Source organism: Canis lupus, chromosome 24, assembly GCF_011100685.1.
Source record: "Canis lupus familiaris isolate Mischka breed German Shepherd chromosome 24, alternate assembly UU_Cfam_GSD_1.0, whole genome shotgun sequence".
NCBI lineage: Eukaryota > Metazoa > Chordata > Mammalia > Carnivora > Canidae > Canis > Canis lupus.
In genome coordinates this window covers 6,719,666-6,736,260 of record NC_049245.1, presented here as the reverse complement: position 1 = coordinate 6,736,260, position 16,595 = coordinate 6,719,666, and the positions used below count along the sequence as shown (strand labels likewise).

Genomic DNA, 16,595 nt, shown 5'->3' with positions numbered 1-16,595 from the left:
AGAAAGAGGTTTTATGTGGTCCAAGTCACACAATTAGTTAGGGATAAATCCAGTAGAAACCAGGTCGCCTCAGTTGAGAAGACTTAAATAATTATAGAATAGTCAAGACACCTCAAAAACCTGAATCCTGGGACCACCCAGAATGGGAAAGAACTCAAGAAAGGACAGGCCATTGTCCATTTCACCCACATGAGGTAAGCAGTGGAAAGGTGATGTGATGCACACAACATCCACAGAGAAGAGAAACCTCAAAGAGAGGGAAAAAGAAAACAAGCTTAGAGGAATCTCAAAGAGAGCACCCTGCGGATGAAATACAGCACATTATCACCTTAGCACTACAGATGCTTTTTAATACCATTTCCTGCAGACACAGCATTCAAAACAATAATATAAATGCCTCTTGAGCAACAAGTTGAAACTGTGTGAGTCCACTTACAAGCAGATGTTTTTCAATAAATACACTACATTACTGTAAAGGTATTTTCCCTTTCTTATTTTCAGTAACCTTTTCTTTTTTTCTAGCTTACTTTATTGTAAAAATACATTCTAAAATACATAAAACAAGTGTTAATCGACTGTTTATGTATTTGGTAAGGCTTCCAGTCAATGGTAGGCTAGGAGTGGTCAAGTTTGGGAGGAGTCAAAGTTACATGCACATGTGTGACTGCACAGGAGGTCACCCCCCAACCCATGTGCTGCTCAAGGGTCAACTAGAACAACCAGGATTAAAAAAAATAAAATACTGATACTTAGGGAAATAACCATGTCTTTCTGCTTAAGAAAGAGACTTTAGAAAGGGGCCACGGCAAGAGATGAGTAAGCCCAACCTTGGAGGAAATAAAAAAAAAAAAAAAATCAGAATCATTATTAGAAAAGGAGCATTACCAAACACAGAAGGAATCCTGAGCCATTATTTCAGAGAAAGCAAATCTTATCTTGAAATTTACAGAGATAACAGAGCAGATGGTTCTTAAACAGTGGCCATCATCTATTTTGGCTTTTAAAACACTGATGAACCACCAAATATAGGGTCACTTTCTAAGACCACTTTCTCCATCATTCTTTGTAATATGAAAAAGCAAAAAAAGACATCAGTTAGGGAAAGGCAGAAGAAAAGCCAATGCAAGTGAACGTGGAAAGACCTGAGGTCAGATTCAAACAGTGGAGAACTGGGCAGTACCGTGGAATCACCAGCCCAGACCGCAGGACAGTGCTCGACCTCTGATCTCCTCCTAAACTGGGGGAAGAGTTTCCCCTGGACCTCAGTATCCTTGTCTGTAAATTGAAAGGCTGCTGAATGGAACAAATTAATACACACGACATTTAAAACTGCGGCATGGGGGTGCCTGGGTGGCTCAGTCGGTTAAGCATCTGCCATCAGCTCAGGTCATGATCCCAAGGTTCTGGGATCAAGTCCCACATCGGGCTCCCCATTCAGCTAGGAGCCTGCTTCTCCCTCTCCCTCTGCCTGCCACTTCCCTGCGTGTGAAGCATTCTCTCTTTCTCTCTCTGTCAAATAAACAAGTAAGTAAAGCCTTAAAAAAATAAATATATAAAACTGCAGCATGCACGCAGCTACCAAACACTTGAAACGTGGCTAATGCAGTGGGAACATGGAACTTCTCATTTTTATTTAATTTATTGATTTAAATTTTTAAACTACACTCAACTGATTTACTGGAAAACTTTTCAGTGTGTTTGGAATATAGTTAATATGAGAATCTACTTTTTAACTATAAATTTTATAAAATCAAAACACTGATCAGTGTATCTTATACAAATTTAGCATCTGAATTGAGATACATTGTAAATGTAAAATTCATGAGTGTCAAGGACTCATTATAAAAAGAGTATAAAATACTTCAGTAATAATTTTTATATTGATTATACATCAAAGTGGTAATTTTTAATATAGTAGTTTAAATATAGTGTAGTATTAAAATTAATTTCAGCTATATGTTTTTATTTTTTTAATGTGGCTATTAGAAAATTTTAAATCCCTACTATGTGGCTTGCACTATATTTCTATTAAACATTGCTGACTTAGAATAACACCTAACACTCAAATAAGTGTGTAGTAAATATAATCTACTATTATTCTTAATATTAAATTGCTGGACACAAAGCAATTTGGGGGCAAGGCAGTAGCGTCCAAATACAATTAGAACATATCTCTAGCCTCTGGACTTCAGAATCTAGCAAAGGAGGGATGCCTGGGTGGCTCCACGGTTGGGCACCTGCCTTTGGCTCAGGTCATAATCCCGAGATCCAAGATCGAGTCCCGCATCAGGCTCCCTGCGAGCAGCCTGCTTTTCCCTTTTAGTCTGTATCTCTCATGAATAAATAAATAAATCTTAAAAAAAAAAAAAAAAAGAACCTAGCAAAAGAAAACCAGATAGTCCATAACAGCACATAGGACACAAATTATTAAATATCTAGCTATGAAAAAAGAAGATTTAGAGGGGAAAAAAATCCAGAGTATATTAAGAACCTTCAGAATTATCTTTCTACAAACCTATAGAAATCAGAAATGATTTGTGTTAATCACCCAATTAAGCTAGATCCAGATGAAAACAGAAAAAAATTACACCACACAGACTGAAGGCAAACATCTGCTGTTTGTGGATGAGTGGTTTTGCTCCTGCTGGGTCCAGACCTGATCCGCTGGGGCAGGGGGTCTTGTCTTGCTCCCTTGGCCTTGCCCAGACTGAGAGCCAGCTGGCCAAGGAACAGGGGATGTGCAGATCAAGGAGTCTATGACCTTAATGACTGGGCAGACGTATACCAGAGAAGGGCAAGTCGAGGCCAAACTCTGACCAAAATGAGAGCCAGAAAAAGGGGGCCCAGTGAAAGCATGAATCCGACAAAACAGGTTCAAGGATGTTCACAGAAGCACTGCTTGTAATAATCAAAAGACTGGAGATAATAACCCAAACAAAGATATTCAACAAGAGAATGAATAAAATGAGTGTGGCAGAGTTGCATAATAAAAAAGAAACTACTGCTAAACACAGCATGGATGAATCTTACAGACAACATGCTGCACAAAAGAAGCCAAAAACAGAAGGAGAATATTCTGCATGATTCCATTTGTATGAAGTTCAAGAACAGGCAAACTCTGCCTATGTGACAGATGTCAGAACAGTGGCTACCTCTGTGAGAGGGAGACAGGAAATAATGTGACCAGGGAGGGGTTAGAGGGAGCCTCTTGCGAGTAGGAAATATTCTCTACCTTGATCTGGGTGTGGGTTACATAAGTGTATGCAAAGATCAAAATTTGGGACCTGTCCACTTCAGATGGTGCACTTTTGTTTTTTACATATGCTCACTGAGCTGCACACCAGATTTGCACACTTTGTGTATGCTGAACCTTGATTTAAAAAGTGAATACCAATAGTTTTTTTTTTTAAACATTGCTTGACTAAATCACTCTATTCAACAAAAAAAAATAATCTATTCAGTTGAAATTTTCCTTTCAAATGGCATCACCCAAGGGCTCCAAATGCTTGGAGCCCCTTTGTGGGCCTACAAAACCCGGCAAGAAGTTGTGTGTGCCATTTCTTTCCAGGAGCCTACGCCCATGCAATAACCACGTCGATGTGTGCTTTAAGGGATGATCTTCCACATGCTTTAGGGCTAGGAGTCCCTACCCTTCCAAGGAGGCACAGGGCACCCAGTCAAAGTACCGACTTGGGGTGCCATCTCCCACATCGCTCCTTCCTTGAGTCTGCAGAACACACAAAGTGGTCTTTGAAAGAGGTCTGCAAGTGATTCTGGTTTCTTGTGCATAGAAAATCAACTTCTATGGCGTGCAGAATAACTGACATTTAAGTTGTTTTGGACGAGACACTGGACTTCACAACTTAAAGTGTCGTAGCAAGTTCTGTCACTCATTGCAGCCCAATCTGCTAAAAATGCCAGTGTAATTTTCAGTTTAATGGCAAGGACAAGAAAGGCGGCCATATAACACATTAGTACAGATTGTACAGGATCCCGAGGAAAATGACCACCTTCAGTGACACCTTTGTTCTTACACTCCTTCAAGGGGAAATCACAACTATTTGAAACTAACTCCACTCATCGATGAGACATAGACAACTTGCTCGGGAAAGTTGTTTTTAGTTGGCAAAGCTGTACTCTAGAGTATTACACGAGATATCAGAAACATATAGCCATCTCCCCTCCCTTGCAAATAACAGAATATACTGGTAATAAATATCCACACGCTACCAAGGTCCATCTACCAATCAGTAGATGCCCACTTGCTAATTATACTGTTTTACAGATACATACATCTTAAAACCATCACTTTTGCTTTAAAAACTTGGGGCTTTGCTGCCTGGAGCTAAGAGAAATTGCTGTCATCCTTGAATAATGCAAAGGCAAAATCAAGCAAAATACTAAGGAAAAAGTAATCTCTTAAAACCTGCTGTTGTGTTACAGATGGAGGCCAATACCAGCTCTCTGCTCATAGTAACTGTTGCTAGGTAGACCAGGCTGGGAAACATCAAGCTAAAGGGGTCAACTGGAAATTAAGCTAAATTCAATGCTACATATGAAAACCTGGAGAGGAGAACACACCCACATTGGGAGTTCATATCAAATAATGTAAACAATCTAAAGGAGAAGAGGAAAATGTATTTAAATACACAGAATTCGTTGTGTGCCATCTTTCAATTCTAACACAAAAAAGAGCAGTTTCTCTCATATCAAATCTTCACACCACAGTCCAGATATTCAGCTGGCCCTTTCACATAATTTTCCAGCTGAATATAGGACTTCTGAGTCATAAAGGAAGTACTCAGAAACACTTTCTCTTACAGAATAAAGCAATGTTTCAACTACCTTGCATCTCCTGTTTGCAATGAGGATACCTTCCACTCCAGTAAGCGACCGGATTCTCTGTCTGTGGTGGAAAACAAGGATGGCATCACCAAGATTCACCCACTCTCGCACCACACAGTGCATAGCTGCTGTGGCCAGTGGTCTTGACCTCACCCCAGCTCACAGTTGGGCCCTGATTCATCTCAACCCATCAGGGTCACCCTGATCACCTTATCAAAGTGATTGACTTAGATAACCCAAACCAAGGCCAGTCAGCACAGGGTATCTCCCTGGCCCCACGGGTTGGTTCAAAACTGCACCACTCAGTGCTAAGCTCAGAATTCTGTTGGGGACTATGAAACCCAGACACCTCAAATTTAGATGGTATGGTAGGTGAATATAAAGTTATAACTACTGCTCTTGCTTTGCCATTCCAAGAGCAGAATGCATGAAGAGTCAATATAACAAAAAGGTAAATCCAATAACAATCCCAGACAACCAGAGCCCTGATCCCAACCATGCCTAAATCCCATGCTACCTCCAAACCATTACTCTTCTATGAACTAATAAACCCCTTTATCATTTAAGCAAGTCTGGAATTGGATTTTCTATTACTTGAAATAAACAAACATAAAATACTATACCATAAAATGTCTTGGAAGTAATGCCACATTGTAACTGCATAAAATTATATACTTTTGAAAGCTTCCATATATATGATTTTTTTTTTCCTGCCCAATTGGGAAGACACCTATTACTGGCAACCAAGTAGTAAACAGTACTGAAATTGCTTACACTTAACTATGTGCTGGTCACCACTCTAAACATCCTATAAGTGGGAACACCTGGTGGCTCAGTTGTTGAGTGCCTGCCTCCGGCCTAGGACAGGATCCTGGAGTCCTGGGACCGAGTCCCACATCAGGCTCCCTGCATGGAGCCTGCTTCTCTCTTTGCCTGTGTCTATGCCCTAATCTCTCTCTGTCTCTCATGTATAAATAAAATCTTTTTTAAAAAAATCCTGTGTTCATTTATCACCTTACACGATAGGTACGATTATTGTCTGCATCAGACAGTGAGGGTCTGAGAAACGGAGAGGTCAAGATGACGATGGTCAGAAGAATGCAAAGGCTAAGGTCTCTAGGTAAGGTAGGCTATGAGCCATCTCCTCATTCCACATCCACCCCACTCCCCAGAGCATGTACTCCTCTCACAACTGCTAGAACTCATCCAAGGGGAGTCAGATGTGCTCCTGGGTGACATGAACAGTAAACTGATCTGTACCATGAAATGGTCGCTTTTTAATCCCTCCTTCCAAAAAAACCCAAGTTTCTACACTTTAAGCACACCCAGTGAATTCAGGTGTACATAAAGCACACTTTCATACAACCAATCTTTTCCTCCCTGACCGTGGCAATAAATATGCAGTAAGAGCCCGTCAGTGCACATGCCTCACTGCAAAAGATCAGAAGGAAAATCCCCTATGTATTCAAAATAATTTATCGCATGGTTCCAACATTTAACAGGGTGCATTTGACTTATTTCTGAGCCTTTTGCTCCAGAAACGTTATTCAAAAGTAAGAACCAACATATACTTGCATTGCCTTTATTTATGAGCAGTTCCTTCAAGATGAAAACTGCCATGGAAAATATGGCAGCCTTGGCATTATTAAAAGTATCAGAGCTGGTTCTGGGAATGGCTCGCTTAGCCTCTGACCCTGCTAAGTTCTTCAGTCAACCCCCGTGCCGTAGTGTTGACAGTGGTCTCCCCCATTAATTATCAAGTCCCAGTTGCAGAGAACAATGAACGGTATTACTCTGCCCTTCGTCTTAAAAAACAGTTGCAAGAGCAGAACTTTAGAAAAGGAAGAACAAGCAGTTTGATGGAAATTAACATCAGGGTCTAACTTTCATGAGAGGTTGACAAATTAACAAGTTCATACTATGTCAGGTGCAATCACATCTTTTTTTCTCTTGTTTCAGATCAAGAAAGAGCCAATGAGATAGTATGTGTGAATGCCCTAAAAAAGATAAAGGGTTTTACACCTGGGAATTTTGTAGGTGACTTGTGCTCAAACAGACACAAAGTCATCCACATTAGTCTACAGAGTAGGGGAAACAAATTCTTAAAATGCTCTCTCAAGTCATTTTTATTGCAACCCCCATCCCAATCCTCTCTCTTTTCCATACTGTCCTCTATGAAAAGGTAAGAACACACACACATACAAACACAGTTGCAAATCACTGGGGCTGGTTGGTAAGGCAAGGGGACAAGAAGAACAGAGAAAAAGATGCTTGTGGTCAGTTTTTTGCAAAAATGAAAAGAATCACTGCTCACCCTGAACCCATGTAGTTGGGTAATTCCCTCATACCTAACTCTGGTTTTAACTATATGAGTAGCTTTGGCCAAGGAGATATTACCAAATGAAGTACCAATGAAGGTTTGAAAAAAGCTTCAATAGTGGGCTTTATCCTCCCTGGAGACCAGCATATAAATGAGCCTGAGGATGAGAGAAACAAGGTGAGATCATCCACAGCTGAAACTGAGCCAACCACCAGCCATCCTGGACCATCCTGGGAATCTGCTGAGCCAGCCTGTACCACAAAATCATGGAAAACAATGAGTCTCTAAAGCCAGTAGGTTTTAGGGCAGACTGTTATGCAGCAAAAGTCCTCAAACTTGTCCTGAAACATTCTCAGAAATGGGAGAACATAGCTGGTGAGTTCAACCATTATTTAGTGAACACTTCCTAGTTATAAAGAACTAGTATACAAAGCACTAGAATTTATGAGATATACAAAAATTATTGAACATGTTCCCTGACCTCAAGGAGTTTATAACCTAACAGAAGGAATGATAAGCATACATTTATGAGCTCATTCATAAACAACCTCTCTAGTAACATAACCCCAAGTGGAACCTTTCTAACTTTCCATTTATTCAGCATTCAGACCATTCTGCAACAAACAAAACAGAAACTATATCCTCATTCACATCCTAATGAATATCAACTTTAAAAATGCTTTCTATGCTGGGTACCTGGGCGGCTCAGTTGGTTAAGCATCCAAATCTTGATTTCAGTTCAGGCTATGATCTCAGGGTCGTAAGATCAAGCCCTGTATTGGGCTCCCATGCTGGGTGTGAAGGCTGCTTAAAATTCTCTCTCCCCCATCCCCCTACCCCTTCCCCCGTGCTCTCTAAAAAAATAAAAAATAAAAATGCTTTCTACACCTCTGGGGCTTTTCAAAGCACTATAGACATATATTAATAAATTTACTTAATACATTTAATAAAATACTATAACTGAAAAAGACATGTAGTTTACATAATCTGAGGCCTCAGACATCACACATCAGGAGTGTTATTTTGTTAATAAATCAATTTTTTAAAGATTTTATTTATTTGAGAATGAGTGAAGTGGGAGAAACAGGGATAGAGAATCTGAAGCAGACTCCATGCACAGAGCCTGATGTGTGGCTTAAATCAACTGAACCACACAGGTGCCCCAACAAATATTTTTAAAAGGAGAGGAGAAGTTATGGGAGTTTTACATATGAATGCCCAACTGGGGGCGGGGGGAGTCTTCTAACACTAGGATATAATAGTCTCCACAAGGGCAGGGATTTTTTTGCTTTATTCATTGGTTATACTCGGTGCTTGGAACTATGTCTAATATACTAAACATGTGTTTATTGACAGCATCTACTGAATGAGGGAAGGAGAGAGAAGAGAACAGGAATGGATGGATGCATGAAATGGATGGTGGGTAGATGGATGGAAGAGATAAAGTGAGTCAAGCGAGGCAAGCCATTATAGAGAAAATATTTTTAAATTCACAGTAACACTAAGAATTTCTTTATCAACATAGGCAGCAATCCTAGATTAGGATATTGGTATGTCCAAAAAAAAAAAAATGCTCACCAACTTTCATCCCTTCTTTACCGAAAAGCTTTCAAAAGTTTGAAAATAAAGTTTTTAAAACTTTTAAAAATGAAACTCACAATGCAGTTACTGAGATCGTAAAGAGGCAGGACCTGCACATGGACACCAGTAATAAGCAGGAGCTGAGCTGGACTGACTCTCTCTTCACAATGAAAACCAAAGGGGAGAGAGCACTGACTTCTAAAACACCTATAGTAGCCAATCTCTGCTTGGATGAACCCTTGGAAATTCAGTGTACTACCTTCACGTAGCCAAATTAGCTCTAGAGACACTGTATTTTTAGAGGCTATTACAAGCTATAAACAATATGCGAGTCTATGTGAGGGCAGAATTCTGAGCCATCAAATGCCCAAACGTTGCTTATAAGGAATGTGACCCATGGTTGAAACAAATGTCCCTTCCCTCATCCAAAATCTGGGCAAAATCAATGTCCATAAATAAAATTCTGTCCTAGAGCTATCCCCGGGTTCAATTCTTGTACCAAGAAGAGGTCAAGATTAACCACATCTAAAGGAGACAAAGGCCACATAAAGCATCATCTCTCCCATGATTTGTTTGTAGGTTTTCTACAAACAGGATTTGGTGCCTTGGGCAGCAGGAATCCAAAGGCCCACCACAAGCTCCTGAGCAACAGCCCCCATTATTAGCGCTGCTTCCAAACTCATTATACTCCCCAACACATGTTTGCTCCATGAAATGGAGAACTACAGACAGCCTAGGGGGAAAAAAAATCTTTTATAGGTTGCCATAATCTTCCAGAGACAAAAGTTCAGGTGACTAATTCTATCATAAAACAGAAATAAGTTGGTTTAAAAGAAGCCTATCCATGAAATTTAAGCTCAGAAAATCTTAAACCAAGAAAGGATTCCAATTTCATTTTACTCTGTCTCTTATCAGTCAAAACATTCTGAAAGAGTAAGACACTTTCTTCTTCCATCGAAGTGTTATCCAGCTCTGCCATGGACTTGTCGTATCCTGCCTCTTCTCTTCCCCAGAGAGGGAATATTAAGACACCAGCACAAGTTAAACTTAAATCATTTGTATTAGGATCCCACTATCACAGAGATTCACATATGCTCCACCCTCCAAATTCCGTTCAACAAACATTGTTTACTGTGTGTGAGGAAAAAAAATCTGTTTAATTAATGTCTGGGGAAAAAAACAAAACAATTTTCATTCAACTTATACAACTAGCTCACTTTTCAAGGGCAAGTCTCTCCAGTTGCAGACTGCGTATCAGCAGCCTGCTTCCTCCCCGACCTAGCCTTGTGCCAAGTCACAGTCAGATGCCCTGCGCAGGGCAATGAAAACACAAAAGCAAGTCGGATCCTGAGTAATCAAAGGAAATGTTTTCAGTAAGAAGGGGACCCTCCCTACTAAAAAATTAGAAAAGTAGTCAGTGCTGGAGGGATTCACACCGAGCGCACTCTCAAGCCTGCAGGCAGCACTTTGCAGCTCGGCTCTGGACAGACCTGCACAGAGTCAGCACTCCCTTCTGCCGCACCATCTGTCAGACACTTGAGAGCTTTATGCTGCAGTCCAAACTGACTGTGATGTATTCTGAAGCACAGAACTCAAGGAGTTATTTGGAAGTCAGAGAACATATCTTTGAGCATTTTTTCAGTCGTGTATAAAATGGTAGAACAGAGAAACCAAAATGTGTACAGAGCACACAAACCAAAGAGGCATGTGAAGGGCAGGGTGGAGGGAAAGAAAGTGGAAATGGACAATGCATTTGGAGACTCATTATGTGAAAAACTCATCAGCAGTAAAACAAACAGGATTTATAAAAAGCCAAGCCAAAAGGCACACGGGAGAAGTATTAAGTGGTCACTTTATAAACCACTTCAAACACTAAGCAGGCAGCGCAGTATTGAAGCTAAGCAGGAGGGGAACTGATATCCAGGCCTCAGGAATGCATTGATCCTAAGGCTTATAGATGCTGGATTTATCACAGCATTAAGTTCCAAGACCCAAGAGAGTTATCACAGTTTAACACAAATTCAGGCAGGATGAAAAACATGCTAGGGAAGCACTCTAAGAGACTAGAAAGAGAAATCAAAAAGAAAAGAAAAGTCAACACGGATTCTCAGGAGCTGGCGTAGCATGTCAAGAGACCGGGATGTGGGACTCTGGTACCAGACCAGGTCAAACCCTGAGACAGAAGCTACTTCAGTGCTGACATCCCAAAGGCTTTAAATACAGGGCACTGGCTACCTGACTGAAAGAGGAGCTTAAAAGCCACTGGGGATGGTGAGGCCACCCGCACACTAACAAAAGTAGGAACCAAAATCACTCCTGGGCAGGAGGGACACAGTGACGAGGCCAGAGCTGCACCCGGAATGGGCCATGCAGATGCTACAAGAAACTGGAGCAGAAGAGGTCTGCTTTCTCACTCCAATCTCCCAGGGAGTCATGCAGGAACCCAAGAGAGGGCAGCCCCCTAGGAGTCAGTCCCCCATGATAACCCAGGGCAGAGTCAGAGAGGGCGGAGAAGGGATCTGAGGGCAAAGAAGCCCAAGACTGTTCCAGCTTTCCTCAAACATTATGATGCAGATCCCAGAATCTTGGATTCTGACTTAGCACATATGGGGTGGAGCTCGAGAGCCTACACCATTCACCAGCTCTCAGACGATGACGCTGCTGCTGGTCCAGGAGCCCCACTTGAAATGGTGAATACCTACCTGAACCAAAAGAAGGACTGGACTATAATCTAAAGGAATGTAGCCACCCGTGTTCCTTCCAAGAATAAAACACACACACTCACATGCAAGCCTTTCAAAGAAGAACGAGGAACATATGATGGAAGGTGGAGGTAGGAAGAAGACCATGCCGGCACAACACTCCGTGTTACTTCTCCCACCATGTCATCAGCTCTATATGCTTCCAGGCTCTTACGGGCTGAATTGTGCCCCCTGAAAATTCAGGTGTTGAAGTCCTAATCCCAGTACCTCAGGACAAAACTGTGTCTGGAGACAGGGCCTTTAATGAAGTAAATAGACTAAAATGAAGCATTTAGGGTACAATCTGAGTGATGTCCTTACAAAAAGAGGAGATCAGGATGTACAGAGGATGACCAGCAGTCCTGGCACAGTAAGAAAAGGCCATGTTAGGACACGGAGAGAAGGGAGCCAACTGCATGCCAAGAACAGAAGCCTCAGGAAAAACCAACCCTGCCGACACCTTGATCTTGGGCTTCTAGTTTCCAGAACTGAGAGAAAATAAATTTCTGCTCTTTAAGCCCCCATTCTGTGATATTTCATGAGACAACCCTAGCAAATTAATATAAAGCTCTTGGTTTTTGTTTCTTGGCATTACTTAAATGTGGTTAAGTTTTTGCTGCATGCCTGTTCTGCAAGAAGCAGAGTTCCAGAAGCTGGCTCCCAGAATGATAAAGAGATGGTCCTTGCCCAGACCCTGCTCCTGTTCAGAGGGAGAAACCAAGGCCACAACCTCAGATTATGATGGATGCTGTGACAGGGTTAAAACCAAATGCTATAAAGGTCCAACGAGAGCAAAATCATTCCAGATGAGAAATGGGGGAAAAGTGTAACCAGAGAGAGGGAACTTCCCCATGGATTCTGACAGGCCAGAAAGGGGAAGCATATGGAATGGGGAGCAACACAGGCCAAGAAACACTAAGAGACCTGACGTGCAGGTATGCTCCAGGACCAGCCGGACACTGACAGGGTGGGTGGGATGCCGGAGGTGCTGGGCAAGGAGAACTGTCAAAGTAAACAGAGCACTGAAGACACTGGTGCCTCTGGGAGTCTGGACTTTCATTTCCAGAAAATGAAGATTAATAAAACTAAGGAAGGCAGGTTAAGGGGCAAGAGAATGAATACAGAGCACATCGTGGAGGATAATAAAACTCTCATTACCTAACTGTCCAAGAACGGCCTCCTTAAGACTAACATACTTTCTACCTTCATTAGCCACTTTCACAATAACCCCAACTACTTTACTCTCTCTTATTCTGTTAACTGGGACCCAGGGAAGAGGTCGCCATTCACCCTAATTTCCAAGCTAGGGAGCAGAGTCTATGACAGTTGTGGTTTAGTGTCAGGACCCAATTACTCAGAAAGAGAACTGAAGCCTGAGATCAGAGTTTCACAGATCAAAGCCTGAGGCTCTGTCATTGTCGCCATGGTGCCACCAGCCTGGCTATAGAGAGCCTTCACCCTTTGTCAGAGCACAAATCTGGCCAGCAGCCTTCCACTCTCCCACCACCCCACTTGAGAGGACCTTGGATCACTCATCCAGAGCAAGGGCAGCCACAGACCAAATTAAAAGAAGGCAACAGTTACTCTTTGGCTTGCGAGAATCCAGGAGCTCAGGATCTAGTGATTTCCAGGGAAATGAAAGGATTTCCAAGTGTAATGCTGACATTAAGGGACCTCTGTCTTCCACACTGACTGAAACTCCTACTGTTGCATGAGGAGGCTTCCATACATTCCTGAAGCAACTCCATGTGACATATGCCAATAAACTAATCCCGAGTCTCCTAACTGAAGGTGGAGATACAAACAACCAGCAAAGGTAGCTCAACACCAACAAAGATCATTCTGAGGACTAAGAAGATGGGTTATGCTCTTTTCCTTGGTCTTCTCTTCAAACAATACCCATGTGTCTCCTCTGAAATGACTCACTGATAAACTTGGACAAGAAAAAGCAAGAAGGCAGGCACTCACAGTGCCAACACACCAAATCAGCCCTCACCTCTCCCTTCAATTTCTGGGATATTTTAACGCTCTTTGTTCTTCTCCCCAAAGGTCACTCCTTGGATATTCAGAATTTGGGGCTTGGAAAGGACAATAACTGACAAACTGGCAGAGTCAACAAGTGGGTTCTGACAATGAACATAATCCTGAGAATTTCCTGGTTCACTGGCCTGTGTCTACAAAATGGGTAAATTCACCAGAAGAGCAAATTCTCAGAATTTAAAGACTCACATTTCATCATGGGCATGTGTAAATTACACAACCGATCTCAAAGCAGGTTGTACATTTATAACCTTGGCATCGCCTTATTGTGAATGAAGTATATACTTCCTTTCCCCCTTGATTTTCGGTTCAGCTAAGTGACCTTCTTTGGTCAATGTGATGCCAGCAGGCATGAGAAGCTCAAGACACAACTAGGCCTGCCTGCTTGTACATTGGCCAAGGCCATGAGAAGAGCATGTCCCAGACAACAGGTAGTCCAAGAGGATGAGAGACATGTGGAGCAGACCCAGAACTCACCCACAGCCTGGACCCAAGCCCAACCAAACCAGGCTAGCCCAGCCAACCCCCAGCCAACCTACACATGCATGAGGGAAAATGTTGCTTCAAGCCACTGGGTTGGAGTGGGTTCTATACAGCATTACTGGAGCAAAAGCTGACTGACACAACAGAAATATGGAAAAGTATTTCACAAACCACACAGATACAAATTCATCAGATAACAATCCCTTTTTTCATCAATTTCCAAAGAATGTCTTCAAACAGCATCTGAGTAGCTGCTTTTTTTTTTTAAAGCCTCAGACACTATCTTCCAATGAGAGGAAAATAGCCCTCAAAATATCAAATGTGAACAAAAAACAACTACAGATTTAAAACACAAATACTAGCAGAGAAATCCAAAATGGGCTTGCAAGAGCAAGAGACAGGAAAACTGTGAAACATCATTAGTCTTTCTCATAACCTTTAATACCTAGCACACATCACATTTCCACTCTTTTCATTTGACAAGTTATAAAAAAGAAAAAGATTTAGGAATAATAGAATTGGAACTGGAGGATAACTTAGCTCAGGGCCCAGAATCACCTTATGAGGAAAAGCCTAACAAAAGCTGGCAGGTTCATCATGGTGGCTCTGGGCAGATTCCTTCGGGGCTGTTACAAAACCTTTCCTCTGAGGACCAGGAGAGCCCACAACAGAAGGGGAAGGGGAGACTGAAGTCTTTCAATGTACTGGTGCACCTGTGCTAAGTGGCACTATATGCACTAATTTTTAGAGCTTACTATTTGGTTTCTCTCTTCCTTATATGGAACAGATTTCCATCCTCTCTCTTTGTACATTTACTGAGGAAAGCATATATTGTGCCATGAAAGGTCAAACAATGTGAGCTTCACAGACAGAGGTGGTGGCACTACCTCTGAGAGCTGAGTCTGCTACAGGATGAAAACTACCCATGTCTGGGGGGTGAAGGTGTTTATTCCACATCCAACTCCCCTGACATGCAAGTGAAGTCCTGGCTCCATTTCCTGCACAAAAATCTCTCAACACAGGAAATACTGAGGAGATACCTCAAGATAATATTAACACTAGCATCAGAACCAGGAGGGTAGACAAGAACGTCAGGACTCAGACACAGTCATTTAGGGCAGTGCTTCCTGTAACCGGAAATATCATGTCTCAGACCCTTATAACCCACCCAGGCTGCAAAGCACAGCGCAACCTCCCCCTTATGAGAACAGTCTCGTGCAGCCCCAGAGCAGGCCAAGCCACCTAAATGGCACCTGGAGAACTTTATACAATATGCTGCTGACCCCTCTCAGTGCTGTGAGACACAAAACTGGCTAATTAGGCCTTCAAGAGCTTGCCCCCATAACACAGTTAAGTGGCTGCCCCGTTTTCATGTACAGGGGATCCAAGGTAGGGTTCTGCCAAGACACGCAGCTAAACTTTATCCAGTCTCCCAGTGGTAGAGGGGACGTCACTCCTTCGGGGAAGTTTTGTCTAAAGAGGCCTCAAACACAAGCCCAGGATTCAGCAGTCTCTGAATCACCTTCTCACATGAGTGAAGTCAGACGCTATCAAAGCTTATACTCAGGTCTGAACTTCACGCCTGCCACAGCTGACCCTCAACAGATGACTCAGCTTTTCTGCAACTCAGCAAAAACTGGGAACATGAAGAAACGTGTATTTTGAAGCATTCTGAGGATGAAAACTGGAGGCCACTGGTGATATCCTTTCACAAAGACCCTCCCCAAACAGGCAGACCACATCTACCAAGCCCTTGAGAGAACAGATCAAAATTCTAGTCCAAAAATTTCTGAGACCTAGCCATGTTATACAGCGCACTCTACAGTATTGCCATGGGACATATTTTTTTTTTCTCTCATTTAACATACTGTTTTTATGCTGGATTTCACAAAAGCAGGAAGGCAAAGTGGATGCCCTTGAACATTAAGGTGAGTTTAATATGGGCTGAGTCACAAATGGAAAAACCCCAACAAGTAGAAACAGATACCTTAAGTATCAGCATCCCCTCTACTTGCTAAAACACACAGAGCTTCGACGTCTCATAGTTTTATTTCCGTTTCTTCAAAATCAAACCAGAACCCCAATTCCCCAAAAGTCACTGATCTTACCTTAAGCAAAACACGTAATAGCCATATTTGAGGGAGAAAGAAAAAAAGTTTTACCTATTCAAGCCAAGATAGTAAGATTATGGCCCCTTATTACAGTCCTTACTTTCAAGATATTTTGGGTTTCATTCCACTTATTTGTCCATTCCTTGGTCAATTCTTGAACCTAAAAGGAAAAATACACATGTGATTGCTCCATAAGAAAATTACTATGGTTTTCTTCCAGAAAGTGTCCTAACTCTTATAGCTTATAGAGGATGCACAATATATTTAATTATATAGCAATTTCAATCTCTGAAAGAACCAACACCAAAGATAAATCAAACAAGCGGATCTCATCCTATGACCCACACTAAGGCAGAGGAAAGAATAGGGAAAAATTCATCAAGGTACCTAGAGTTTTATAACACTCTTTTCATGGTATACTTAAATAAAAGCTGCTTCTTTGGATATTAACCAAAAATGACAAGTTTAAGAATC

At 41.9% G+C, this 16,595-nt stretch overlaps 1 protein-coding gene across 19 annotated transcripts in view; it reads right to left on the bottom strand.

The window, feature by feature from the left end:
• KIF16B (kinesin family member 16B) overlaps window positions 1-16,595 on the bottom strand; it is a 314,926-nt gene that overhangs the window by 227,247 nt on the left and 71,084 nt on the right. For all 19 annotated transcript variants that reach the window (XR_005377520.1, XR_005377521.1, XR_005377522.1 and 16 more), the window contains exon 12: window positions 16,222-16,281. Coding sequence is in view for 12 of the 19 variants with exons in the window: in XM_038571558.1 (XP_038427486.1) it covers window positions 16,222-16,281 (60 nt within the window). In the remaining 7 variants the exon portion in view is untranslated. The remainder of the gene's footprint in view (window positions 1-16,221; window positions 16,282-16,595) is intronic.